Source organism: Telmatherina bonti (genome assembly GCF_933228915.1).
Source record: "Telmatherina bonti genome assembly, chromosome: 2".
Lineage (NCBI taxonomy): Eukaryota > Metazoa > Chordata > Actinopteri > Atheriniformes > Telmatherinidae > Telmatherina > Telmatherina bonti.
In genome coordinates, this window is record NC_136620.1 from 4,978,641 (window position 1) to 4,989,320 (window position 10,680).

At 45.7% G+C, this 10,680-nt stretch overlaps 1 protein-coding gene across 1 annotated transcript in view; it reads right to left on the reverse strand.

Annotated features, from left to right (window-relative positions):
- Nucleotides 1–229: 229 nt before the first annotated feature.
- LOC306766721 (diacylglycerol kinase zeta-like) overlaps nucleotides 230–10,680 on the reverse strand; it is a 47,590-nt gene continuing 37,139 nt past the window's right edge. Inside the window, exons 30-33 of the mRNA XM_079254542.1 lie at nucleotides 7,088–7,208; nucleotides 6,715–6,751; nucleotides 6,537–6,636; nucleotides 230–1,490 (exon numbers count right to left, since the gene is read on the reverse strand). Of these exons, the coding sequence (XP_079110668.1) occupies nucleotides 1,374–1,490; nucleotides 6,537–6,636; nucleotides 6,715–6,751; nucleotides 7,088–7,208 (375 nt within the window). The 3' untranslated portion in view covers nucleotides 230–1,373. The remainder of the gene's footprint in view (nucleotides 1,491–6,536; nucleotides 6,637–6,714; nucleotides 6,752–7,087; nucleotides 7,209–10,680) is intronic.

Genomic DNA, 10,680 nt, shown 5'->3' on the forward strand with positions numbered 1-10,680 from the left:
GATAGGAGACCCAAGGAAGACCCAGGACACGCTGGAAGGATTGGTGGCTCAGGGAGACAATAAAGCACTCTACTCAGTTCCATTCTATTCAACTGAAGATTTAATTGATGAAGAGCTGTTCTAAATGTTAAAATGACTTATTGATCAGTTGAAGTAGAATAATGTCATTGTGTGAATGTGTGAAGTGTTTATGCTTGATGAGAATAAGATCAAACCTGGCAGACGGGGGTGATGCTGAAGTGCTTTATTGCAGGTCACAGAAATGATAAAACCAACCAGTGAAAGATGAAGATTATACAGTGAGAATAACAACCTCCTGCCTGCAGCAGGTAGATCACCAGGTGGGAGGGCTTTGGCAGAATCAGCTTCTGTTTAAAGTTCCAACACTGCTGAGTTTACCGAACGTTGCAGCTATTTACAGTCCACCCACACATGTACACACACACACACACACACACACACACACTGAAGGATTCCTGCCTAAACAAATGAGCGGAAAATCTTAAAACCGTTTGATCTTTAATGTCTACAAACTCGTGATGCTAAATATCCTAACGTCCAAATGGAAAGATCCACAGATGATGTTTCTGATATGAACAATGCTGACATACTAACAATGCCAACTTACAAACATAGCAAACTAACGAATGCTGCCAATATACAAATGCTGCTGATGCATGAATGCCAAGTATGAATTCTGTAGCTGTATGACTGCAGCAGACTTACAAATGCAAGCGTACGAATGTTGCAGATATAAAAGCATGAGGCAAACTTAAGGCCAACTGTTGATGTACGTATGAATCAAACTGATGATGAATGCTGATGATGTACAGGTGCTGCAGATATACAAGCATGAATGCTGTTTTGATCTTACTCTCATCAAGCACAAACATTTCACACATTCACACAAACGCTGCAGAAATACAAATGCAGTGAATGAACGCATGAAGCCAACTTCCAGATGCTGTAGAGGCATAAGTCCTACAGACATATGACTGGTGCAGACTTGAGTTTTTCGGCTGTTTGCCGTCAACTCTTTCTCTCTCTCTCTCTCTCTCTCTCCATCGCTTCGTCATCTCACACTGACCCCAAATTCTGCTAGTTTGATTTTTTTTCTTTGATGGTCCACATGCTTTTCATCCTGGCAACTGCAGACTGACAGTGTCCATGACAATGCTTCATTTCTGATCAGTTAAAGAAGAAAACATAACATATTAATAATGAAATAAAAAACAAGACAGAAACAGTGAGTTTTATCTTCAGCCTCCTGCCTCCATACAGATCTGAGCAGGTTACATTCAGACCGTCTACTCGTCCTCAGACTGGCCAGACGAACAGGGTGTGTCCAGATCAGACAGGATAGAAGATGCGAGTCACACCGCTGTCTCCTGGTCCTCTCTCTGGATCATCTGGTAATGTTGGCAGCTCTCCAGGTAATCAGCCAGTTCTTGGTCATCGGCCTTGGCAGCACGCTGTTTGGGAGTTTCCCCCTGAAACACAAACAGCAGAATGTGGTTCCGCTTGTTGGACTGGTTAGACTGCAGCATCATCAGGAACCAGTTCGCCTTACAAGCAACCTTTACTTATTTCTTATGTCATTTATTTATTCATTTTGTTTATATTAGTTATGATACACAAACATGAACTCACTAATAAACAACTCAACATTTAGACCCGAGTATTGCATCTCTGGTACCATTTCTTATTCAAATCAAGTCAGGTTGTTTCTTTAAGTTGTGATGTCATCATTTTGTGACATCAGTATGAGATGAAATCAGACAACATGCTGACCTTTGACCTCTCTGTACTTAAGGAACAACAGTGATCAATACAAATACTTAATTTACTGATTAATGAGGTCAGAAGTCATCAACCCTGATAGCTGTCAGCTGACTCAATCTGGATGCCAAGTATTATAATAATGTCATCTGCTTTATTCTGTTCAATAGTGTCAAAGCTGTGATCCAGATTTAACAACCAGATGTTTAATCTAGATCAGATCGTTTACAACTGGTTTCAGAACTGGGGGGGCTTGTTTACTTTGTGTGTCGGGATGTGGGGGAGGAGGGGTGGGGGAGGAGGGATGTGGGGGAGGGGGGGTGGGGGAGGAGGGATGTGGGGGAGGGGGGGTGGGGGGGGCTTGTTTACTTTGTGCGTCGGGATGTGGGGGAGGAGGGATGTGGGGGAGGGGGGGTGGGGGGGGGCTTGTTTACTTTGTGCGTCGGGATGTGGGGGAGGAGGGGTGGGGGAGGAGGGATGTGGGGGAGGGGGGGAGGAGGGGTGGGCTCGTCCGCGCTGTTTTCTTCCCGTTGTTTCTTACTGTTGCCGTATCTCCAGTGGTTCTGTTGGGTCTGCTAAAGACGTGGGACCTGGTTTGTTAGAAAACTTGGGGTCTCGGCTCTAAAACGTCAGACCCCGGACCGGGGGAACCGTTCATGCGGGTGTCGTTCAGTCCGAGTTTGCGTGAAGCAAAAAGAGCAGCGATGAAAGAGACGCAGCGGTTCAACACCTCTATTTCCCTCCAGTTGTAAACATTTCTTCATAAATAGAAAATGATAGAAAGAAAATAAGCTGCTGCTGATTTATCTGCGTGTGTGTGGACCGCTTCCATACTCTGTGTGTGCATGCGTGCAGCGATGCGTGTCTGTTAGAACATACACTTATTACAGTCGCAGGACTAATGTGGGATAAAAACTTCTTGTTTGTCTTTATTAGTCTGTCATGTGATTGTGATGGAAACCCAGCAGCTCTTCAGATGAAGAAGGAGCAGCTCCTTCCAGAGGAAGACTACATTCCTGCCCTTCAGACCACCAGGACCCCTGCTCATCATAACAGCTACATATTCTGCTCTCCTGCTTTTTACTTTACTTTTACAAACACTCTTTATCAGACAATAGTTCTAATCTAATGTAAATATGTAAATTCTATTGTGTTATGGTGTTTTTATTATTACATTTTGTTTACATAACATAACATGACATTATATTGTTCACATATATAAACATGATGACCGAGGGTGAAGATGGGGGCGGAGCTTCAACTGATCACCACCTGGTGGTGAGTTGGCTCAGATGGTGGGGGAGGAAGCCGGTCAGATCTGGCAGACCCAAACGTGTTGTGAGGGTCTGCTGGGAACGTCTGGCTGAGTCCCCTGTCAGAGCGAGCTTCAACTCCCACCTTCAGCAGAGCTTCAACCATGTCCCGAGTGAGACGGGGGACATTGAGTCCGAATGGGCTGTGTTCCGTGCCTCTATTGCTGAGGCGGCCAGCCGGAGCTGTGGCTGTAAGGTCGTTGGTGCCTGTCGTGGCGGTAATCCCAGGACTCGTTGGTGGACACCAGCAGTGAGGGATGCCGTCAAGCTGAAGAAGGAGTCCTATCGGGCCTTCTTGGCCTGTGGGACTCTGGAGGCAGCTGATGGGTACCGGCGGGCTAAGCGGCATGCCTGCTTCGGCTGTTGCCGAGGCAAAAACTCGGGCATGGGAGGAGTTCGGCGAGGCCATGGAGAAAGACGTCCGGACGGCTGTCCTGGCTGACACGTCTCTGCAGCATCGCGTGGACATCGGGGACAGAGCTTCTGGATTGGCAGACTGGGGTGGTGGTACCCCTTCTGCTCCAACTACAGGGGGGAATCACACTCCTCAGCCTCCCTGGTAAGGTCTATTCAGGGGTCCTGGAGAGGAGGGTCCGCCGGATAGTCGAATCCCGGATTGAGGAGGAGCAGTGTGGTTTTCGTCCTGGTCGCGGAACAGTGGACCAGCTCTATACCCTCTTTGGGGTCCTGGAGGGGGCATGGGAGTTTGCCCAACCAGTCTACATGTGTTTTGTGGACCTGGAGAGGGCATTCGACCGTGTCCCCCGGGGGCTCCTGTGGGGGGTACTCCGGGAGTATGGGGTACCGGACCCCCTTGTAAGGGCTGTCCGGTCCCTGTACGACAGGTGTCAGAGCTTGGTCCGCATTGCCGGCAGTAAGTCGGATTCGTTTCCAGTGAATATTGGATTCCGCCAAGGCTGCCCTTTATCACCGATTCTGTTCATAACTTATATGGACAGAATTTCTAGGCGCAGCCGAGGGGTTGAGGGGATCCGGCTTGGTGGCCTCAGGATTGGGTCCCTGCTTTTTGCGGATGACGTGGTCCTGTTGGCTTCATCTGGTCGTGATCTCCAGCTCTCGCTTGAGCGATTCGCGGCCGAGTGTGAAGCGGCTGGGATGAGAATCAGCACCTCCAAATCTGAGACCATGGTCCTCAGCCGGAATAGGGTGGATTGCCCTCTCCGGGTCGGGAGTCAGGTCCTGCCTCAAGTGGAGGAGTTTAAATATCTCGGGGTCTTGTTCACGAGTGAGGGAAGGATGGAGCGTGAGATGGACAGACGGATCGGTGCGGCGTCTGCAGTAATGCGGACTCTGCGCCGGTCTGTCGTGGTGAAGAAGGAGCTGAGCCAGAAGGCGAAGCTCTCGATTTACCAGTCGATCTACGTTCCTACCCTCACCTATGGTCATGAGCTGTGGGTCGTGACCGAAAGAAGGAGATCTCGTATACAGGCGGCTGAAATGAGTTTCCTCCGCAGGGTGGCCGGGCTCTCCCTTAGAGATAGGGTGAGGAGCTCGGTCATCTGGGAGGAGATCAGAGTAGAGCCGCTGCTCCTCCGCATCGAGAGGAACCAGTTGAGGTGGCTCGGGCATCTGGTCAGGATGCCTCCTGGACCTCCCTGGTGAGGTGTTCCAGGCACGTCCCTCTGGGAGGAGACCCCGGGGAAGACCCAGGACACGCTGGAGGGATTGTATCTCTCGGCTGGCCTGGGAACGCCTCGGGATCCCCCCCGCAGAGTTGGCAAATGTGGCTGGGGAGAGGGAAGTCTGGGCTTCCCTGCTTAGGCTGCTGCCCCTGATAAGCGGTAGAAGATGGATGGATGGATGTAACGTTTGACTTTATTGTGATTTTTTTTTATTTGTGTGGTCTTTTATGCTTTTTCCACCATCTTTAATGCTTTTAATGCTTCATGTAAAGCACTTTGATTTGTCTTGTACATGAAAAGTGCTGTACAAATTAACTTGCTTAATATATGATGGACATGTAAATGGATGGATAGCAGGACTGATGCGTGAAAATTAACAGATGGATCAATGTACGATGGATGGATGGATGGACAAAGGATAGATTGTTGATTAGATGAACAATGTATGGTTGGATGAACAGAGGTATAGACTGATGATGTGAGAAAGGACAGGGAAGCGTCTCAGCTGGACCGAGTCCCTGCTGTGAATCTCTGGACACTAAATAACGTGAACTCTGTTCTTTGTGGCGAGGAGAAGAAAAGGCTGAGATTATGGGCTGCTTCCTGTTAGTGCTGGTTTCTCCATGGCGACGGAGAGCCGTGTTCTTTGTGTGTGTCAGAGCGAGGCCGGGGAATCCTGCGGCGATTCGCTTCTCACTGACACAAAACATTAATCACTTCACACAAGTGGGTCATATAGTTGAGGATCCCTTAAGGCTGCTGGCAGGGATCAAGCCGGTGGCTGAACCACCAACCGCTTCTCCATCAGGGCCAAACATGATAAACCACAATGTCTCAGTCAGCTGCTTTCATCTGTCAACACAGCTGAATAAAACATCTTTTCATTTCGTTATTTCTGTAAATGTTCCTTTATTTTGACGCAGAAGCGTCACATGTAAACATAGTTACTTATAAATAAATGGGTCTTTCTTTAATTAGAATATAAAAAATGGCCCTTAGATTGATGAACGTTTCATTAAGAAATAAAACAATTTAAAAAAAAAAAAACTTTTTGTTCAATAAATAATAATAATCCAGATTGTACATTTTACTTTTAATAGTAATGTAGAGTTTATGTAGACATTCGCCTTAAAATAGAAATAAATAAATAAATAAGCCAGAAAGTTGATAATGATTTTTATTTACAAGGTTATTAAGGGAATAGCCTTTGTTTAATCTAAATAAATAAATAGCTTAAAAATCCTTTAAATAAAAAAAACAAAAAAAAAACAACTAGGTAGATAATCTTTAAATGAAATAATTCTATATATAAATAGGATAAACTTTCCAATAAGTTAATATTTTTCTCTAATCAGAAATAAATAAAATAACTAATTAAAATACAAAGTAGATCAATTAGAATACATAAATAGATCAATAAAAAATAACAAAGAAAGAAGAAATTATTTATTTTAAAACAGTAACTAAGAGAAAACCTTCTTTAATGTTTTCACATTTGGCTCCATCTGGTGACAATAAACAAAAGTGCAGATGGAATCAAATTCATTTGGTTAATAATGGATAATGTATCCATATTTCTGTTTTTCTTGTAATGAAGTGTTCAAATCCTAAAAATGACTGAATGAATTTTTTTTTTTTTTTTTTTTTTTTTTAAAAATCAGGATGGATTGTTTAAATGAATCAAATAAAAAAAAAAATACACTGATTCTTATGTATTACAGCTGTGTGTAACAGCTGCATGTTACAGGTATGTATTACAAGTGTGTGCAAGAGGTGTGTGTAGTACAGGTGTGTCCTCTACCTGCAGGTCCGTCTTCATCAGGGAGGCTCCAGCCTCCACCAGGAAGTGACAGATGCTTCTCTGACACAGTGATGCTGACTTGTGGAGCGCCGTCTCACCTCTGGCACAGAGACAAGACAAGGTTCATCCAATCGTCACAAGACGTCACAGTGAAAGAATAAAAAGCTTGAGAACTTACCTCTCTTTGTCTGCAACGTCCAGGTGAGCTGTGGGGACTGAAACACAGCAGGAAGAGACACGCAATCTATCATTAAAATGCAAGAACATAAGAAAATAACAAGAGACTGTAGACATATCCAGCCTGTAGCCATGTCCAGGCTGTAGCCATGTCCAGGCTGTAGCCATGTCCAGGCTGTAGCCATGTCCAGGCTGTAGCCATGTCCAGCCTGTAGCCATGTCCAGCCTGTAGCCATGTCCAGGCTGTAGCCATGTCCAGCCTGTAGCCATGTCCAGCCTGTAGACATGTCCAGCCTGTAGCCATGTCCAGAAAGCATGTGGATCTGATTTTAGGGGTTTGAGTCAGAACTGACCAGAATTTCCTTCAGACTCACCGTTATCGATGAGGTATTTGACGATGTCTTTGCTGCCAACTTCTACTGCATGATGCAGCAGCGTGCAGCCATCTGCGTCCTGTCGCAGCATGTCCGCCCCCTGCTGGTGGAGCTCTGTCAACTGCACCACAAGAAGAAGACAAACAAAGGGAGCTTCAGAATACATCATCAGGGGACTCATTTCTGAAGCTGTCGCACGCACAAAACCCGGCGTACACCAGCTATAGTCACTTTATGGGATTTATAAAACCACGACATGGCGGTAAAACGTCCCGCCCCCACGCCAACTCTGACCTGCTGTACGCACATCATCTGGAGACACAGCGACACCGCACCGCAGAAAATAAAACCAGGAAATGGTTTGAAATTTTAAATATTTGTGCAAATATAAACTTTCACATACATTTTGCAAATTAACATTATCTGCAAAAATTAGAAAATGCTTATTTAATATTGATTCTCCACCACAAAAAATCTGCATCAGAAATGCTATTAATAAGAACGTCATCCTTTAAAGTATGTTCTGAAACGAAGCAGTTCTGCATGTTATAAAATCCAGATCACACAAATCAAATCAAATCAAAGATACTTTATTCATCCCCGAGGGGAAATTCAGAGTTCACGCCAGCTCGTCCAAGGTCAGCTTAGGCTGTGCAGCTATTATACCAGCGCTGCCTTACAAGATAAGAACAGAGATACACTAGGTCGAGGAAAAAAAAAAAAAAAAGGTCATGTAACTCCGGACATACAGAGAAAAAAAAACCTCATACACTGAAGCACAAACTAAAGCAAGACACACAAAGTCCAGGAAGGCGGTGAGTCATGAGGGAGCGGACTGGGGGTGGTTGAGGTGGGGGGACAGAGCGTCTATGAACATCGCTTCTTCCGTTCTCAGGGGGGGTTGCACCAGCCCAAGGCTGCTGGGAAGCCGAATCCAGATATGATTGTTGTTTGGGTTTCCAGGCGAGGAAAAAAATTTGCCCTCGGCCTTGAGTCCATAGCTGACCTCAGGCGGCAGCTCCAGACAGCCGAATGGGGGGGTCCATTTGTTGTCCAGCTGAACTCCAAGATACTTGTATTCCTCCACCACCTCCACCTCCTCTCCCAGGATGGAAACAGTGCTTTGTTTATTCTTCTTCCTCCTGAAGTCAACAATCATCTCTTTTGTTTTGCTGCTATTTAATATGAGATGATTGTCACCGCACCATTTAACAAACTGACTGACCAGTTCTCTGTACTCTGCTTCTTGTCCATCCCTGATACACCCCACAACTGCAGAGTCATCAGAGTATTTCTGCAGATGACAGGACTCAGAGTTGTACTGGAAGTCTGAGGTGTACAGAGTGAAGAGAAATGGCCAGAGTACAGTTCCTTGTGGTGCACCAGTGCTGCTGACCTCCATCTCAGACACACAACCTTTCAGTCTCACAAACTGGGGTCTGTTTGTGAGGTAGTCATAGATCCAGGTGGTTGTGGAGGTATCCACCTGGAATTTATGGAGCTTCTCACATAACAAAGCAGGCTGAATGGTATTAAAAGCACTGAGAAATGAAAGAACATGACCCTCAGAGTGCTGCCTGAATGGTCCAGATGAGAGTGTGCTCTCTGGAGCAGGTATATGATGGCATCTTCAACCCCAAGTCCATTACGATATGCAAACTGGAATGGGTCCTGAAAGGTGTTTACTTGCTTGTTGAGGTGAGCCAGTAAGAGTCTCTCCAGGACTTTCATGATGTGAGATGTCAGGGCAACTGGTCTGTAGTCACTTGGTTCAGCTGGTTGTGTTTTTTTAGGCACTGGAACAAGGCAGGGGGTTTTCCACAGCACTGGGACTGTTGAAGAATATGTTCAGCTCATTAGCTCTGTCCAGACCTCCATCAGGCTGGTCCCCCTTTAACTTGAAGCCGGTGATCTTCTTCATTCCAGACCACACATCCCTCAGGTTATTCTGCTGGAGCTGACTTTCTAACTTCTTCCTGTAGTCCTCCTTGCACTTCTTAGTTTGTGTTTTAAGTTGTTTTTGTGTTGCCCTCAATAACTCCCTGTCTCCATCCCTGAAGGCTTTCTTTTTGATGTTCAGCAGCTTTTTCAGGTCACTGGTGATCCAGGGTTTGTTATTGGGGAAGCACCTCACTGTTCTTGTTGGGACGATGCTGTCCACACAGAAGTTTATGTAATCTGTCACACACTCAGTCATGGCGTTGATGTCGTCTCCATGAGGTTCACAGAGGACGTTCCAGTCTGTAGCCTCAAAGCCTCCTCTAAGAGCATCTGCAGCTTCAGCAGACCAGATTTTGATAGTCTTTGTGATGACTGGTTGCTACTGAACGATGGGCTTGTAGGTGGAGGTGAGAAGAACCAGATTATGGTCAGATCTTCCTAAAGGAGGCAGGGCAGAACAACTGGATCCATTATTCATATTTGCATAAAATAAGTCCAACATCTTATTTTCTCTGGTGGAGCAGCTGACAAACTGCTGGAATGTTGGTAGAGTTGCAGAGAGGGAGATGTTGTTGAAGTCTCCGGAGATCGCCATGAATGAGTTTGGATGCTGTGTTTGTAGCCGAGCAACGACGGAGCTGATGACATCACAGGCTGTGTCTGGTGCGGTACCAGGTATTATATAAACCGCTACCAGAATAACACAGGTAAACTCTCTGGGTAAATAATATGGACGGAAGCTCACAGCTAACAGTTCCATGTCCCTTGTGCATATCTTCTCCTTGACAGTAACATGTCCAGGATGACACCAACGCTGGTTAACCAGCACTGCAATTCCACCACCCTTTAGCTTTCCGCTGTGTTGTCTACTGCGGTCTGCACGGACCGTTTTAAAGCCCGGTACAGACACATTACAGTCAGGGATGTGTTCATGCAGCCATGTCTCAGTGAAGCACATAATACTGCACTCTCTGTATTCTTTCTGGGACCTTGTTAGCATCTCAAGCTCATCTGTTTTGTTAGCTAGCGATCTCACATTACCCATGAAGACGGTCGGGAGAAATGGTTTAAATCTCCATCGCTTTCTCCTCTGTCTCACTCCCGCTCTGCATCCTCTTCTCTTTCTTTTCAACTCCATCAGGATTTGATGTGTTGTTTCACTGATAATCCTGATTTGGGAGAGGTTAATCAGTTGATCCCGATTGTAAACAAGTCTTTCGTTGCCATGGAGACTCATCATAACAAGCCTTGAAAGAGCAAAAATATGCAAAAAAATCTTCCTTGCAGCACACCCTCCGAACCGGCATGAAATTCTTAGAAGGAAAAACCTAATTTGAGGTAATATTTATGTGAGAAGAGTTCTTTAAAAAAAAAAAAAATCAAGATAGCAAGTAAGAGCTACTATAATTTGCTGCCAACAGACGGCGCAATCTAGAATGGAATGATCAGGTGTTTCCTCCACCTGCAGATACAGAACATGAAGTGATGGTTGGATATAAAATGCTCCTCAATGCCTGATGGACACAGTCTACCTGTCCCTGCTGGTGGACATGGTCTATCTGTCCCTGGTGGTGGACATGGTCTATCTGTCCCTGCTGGTGGACATGGTCTATCTGTCCCTGCTGGTGGACATGGAACATGGAGACTCTGGA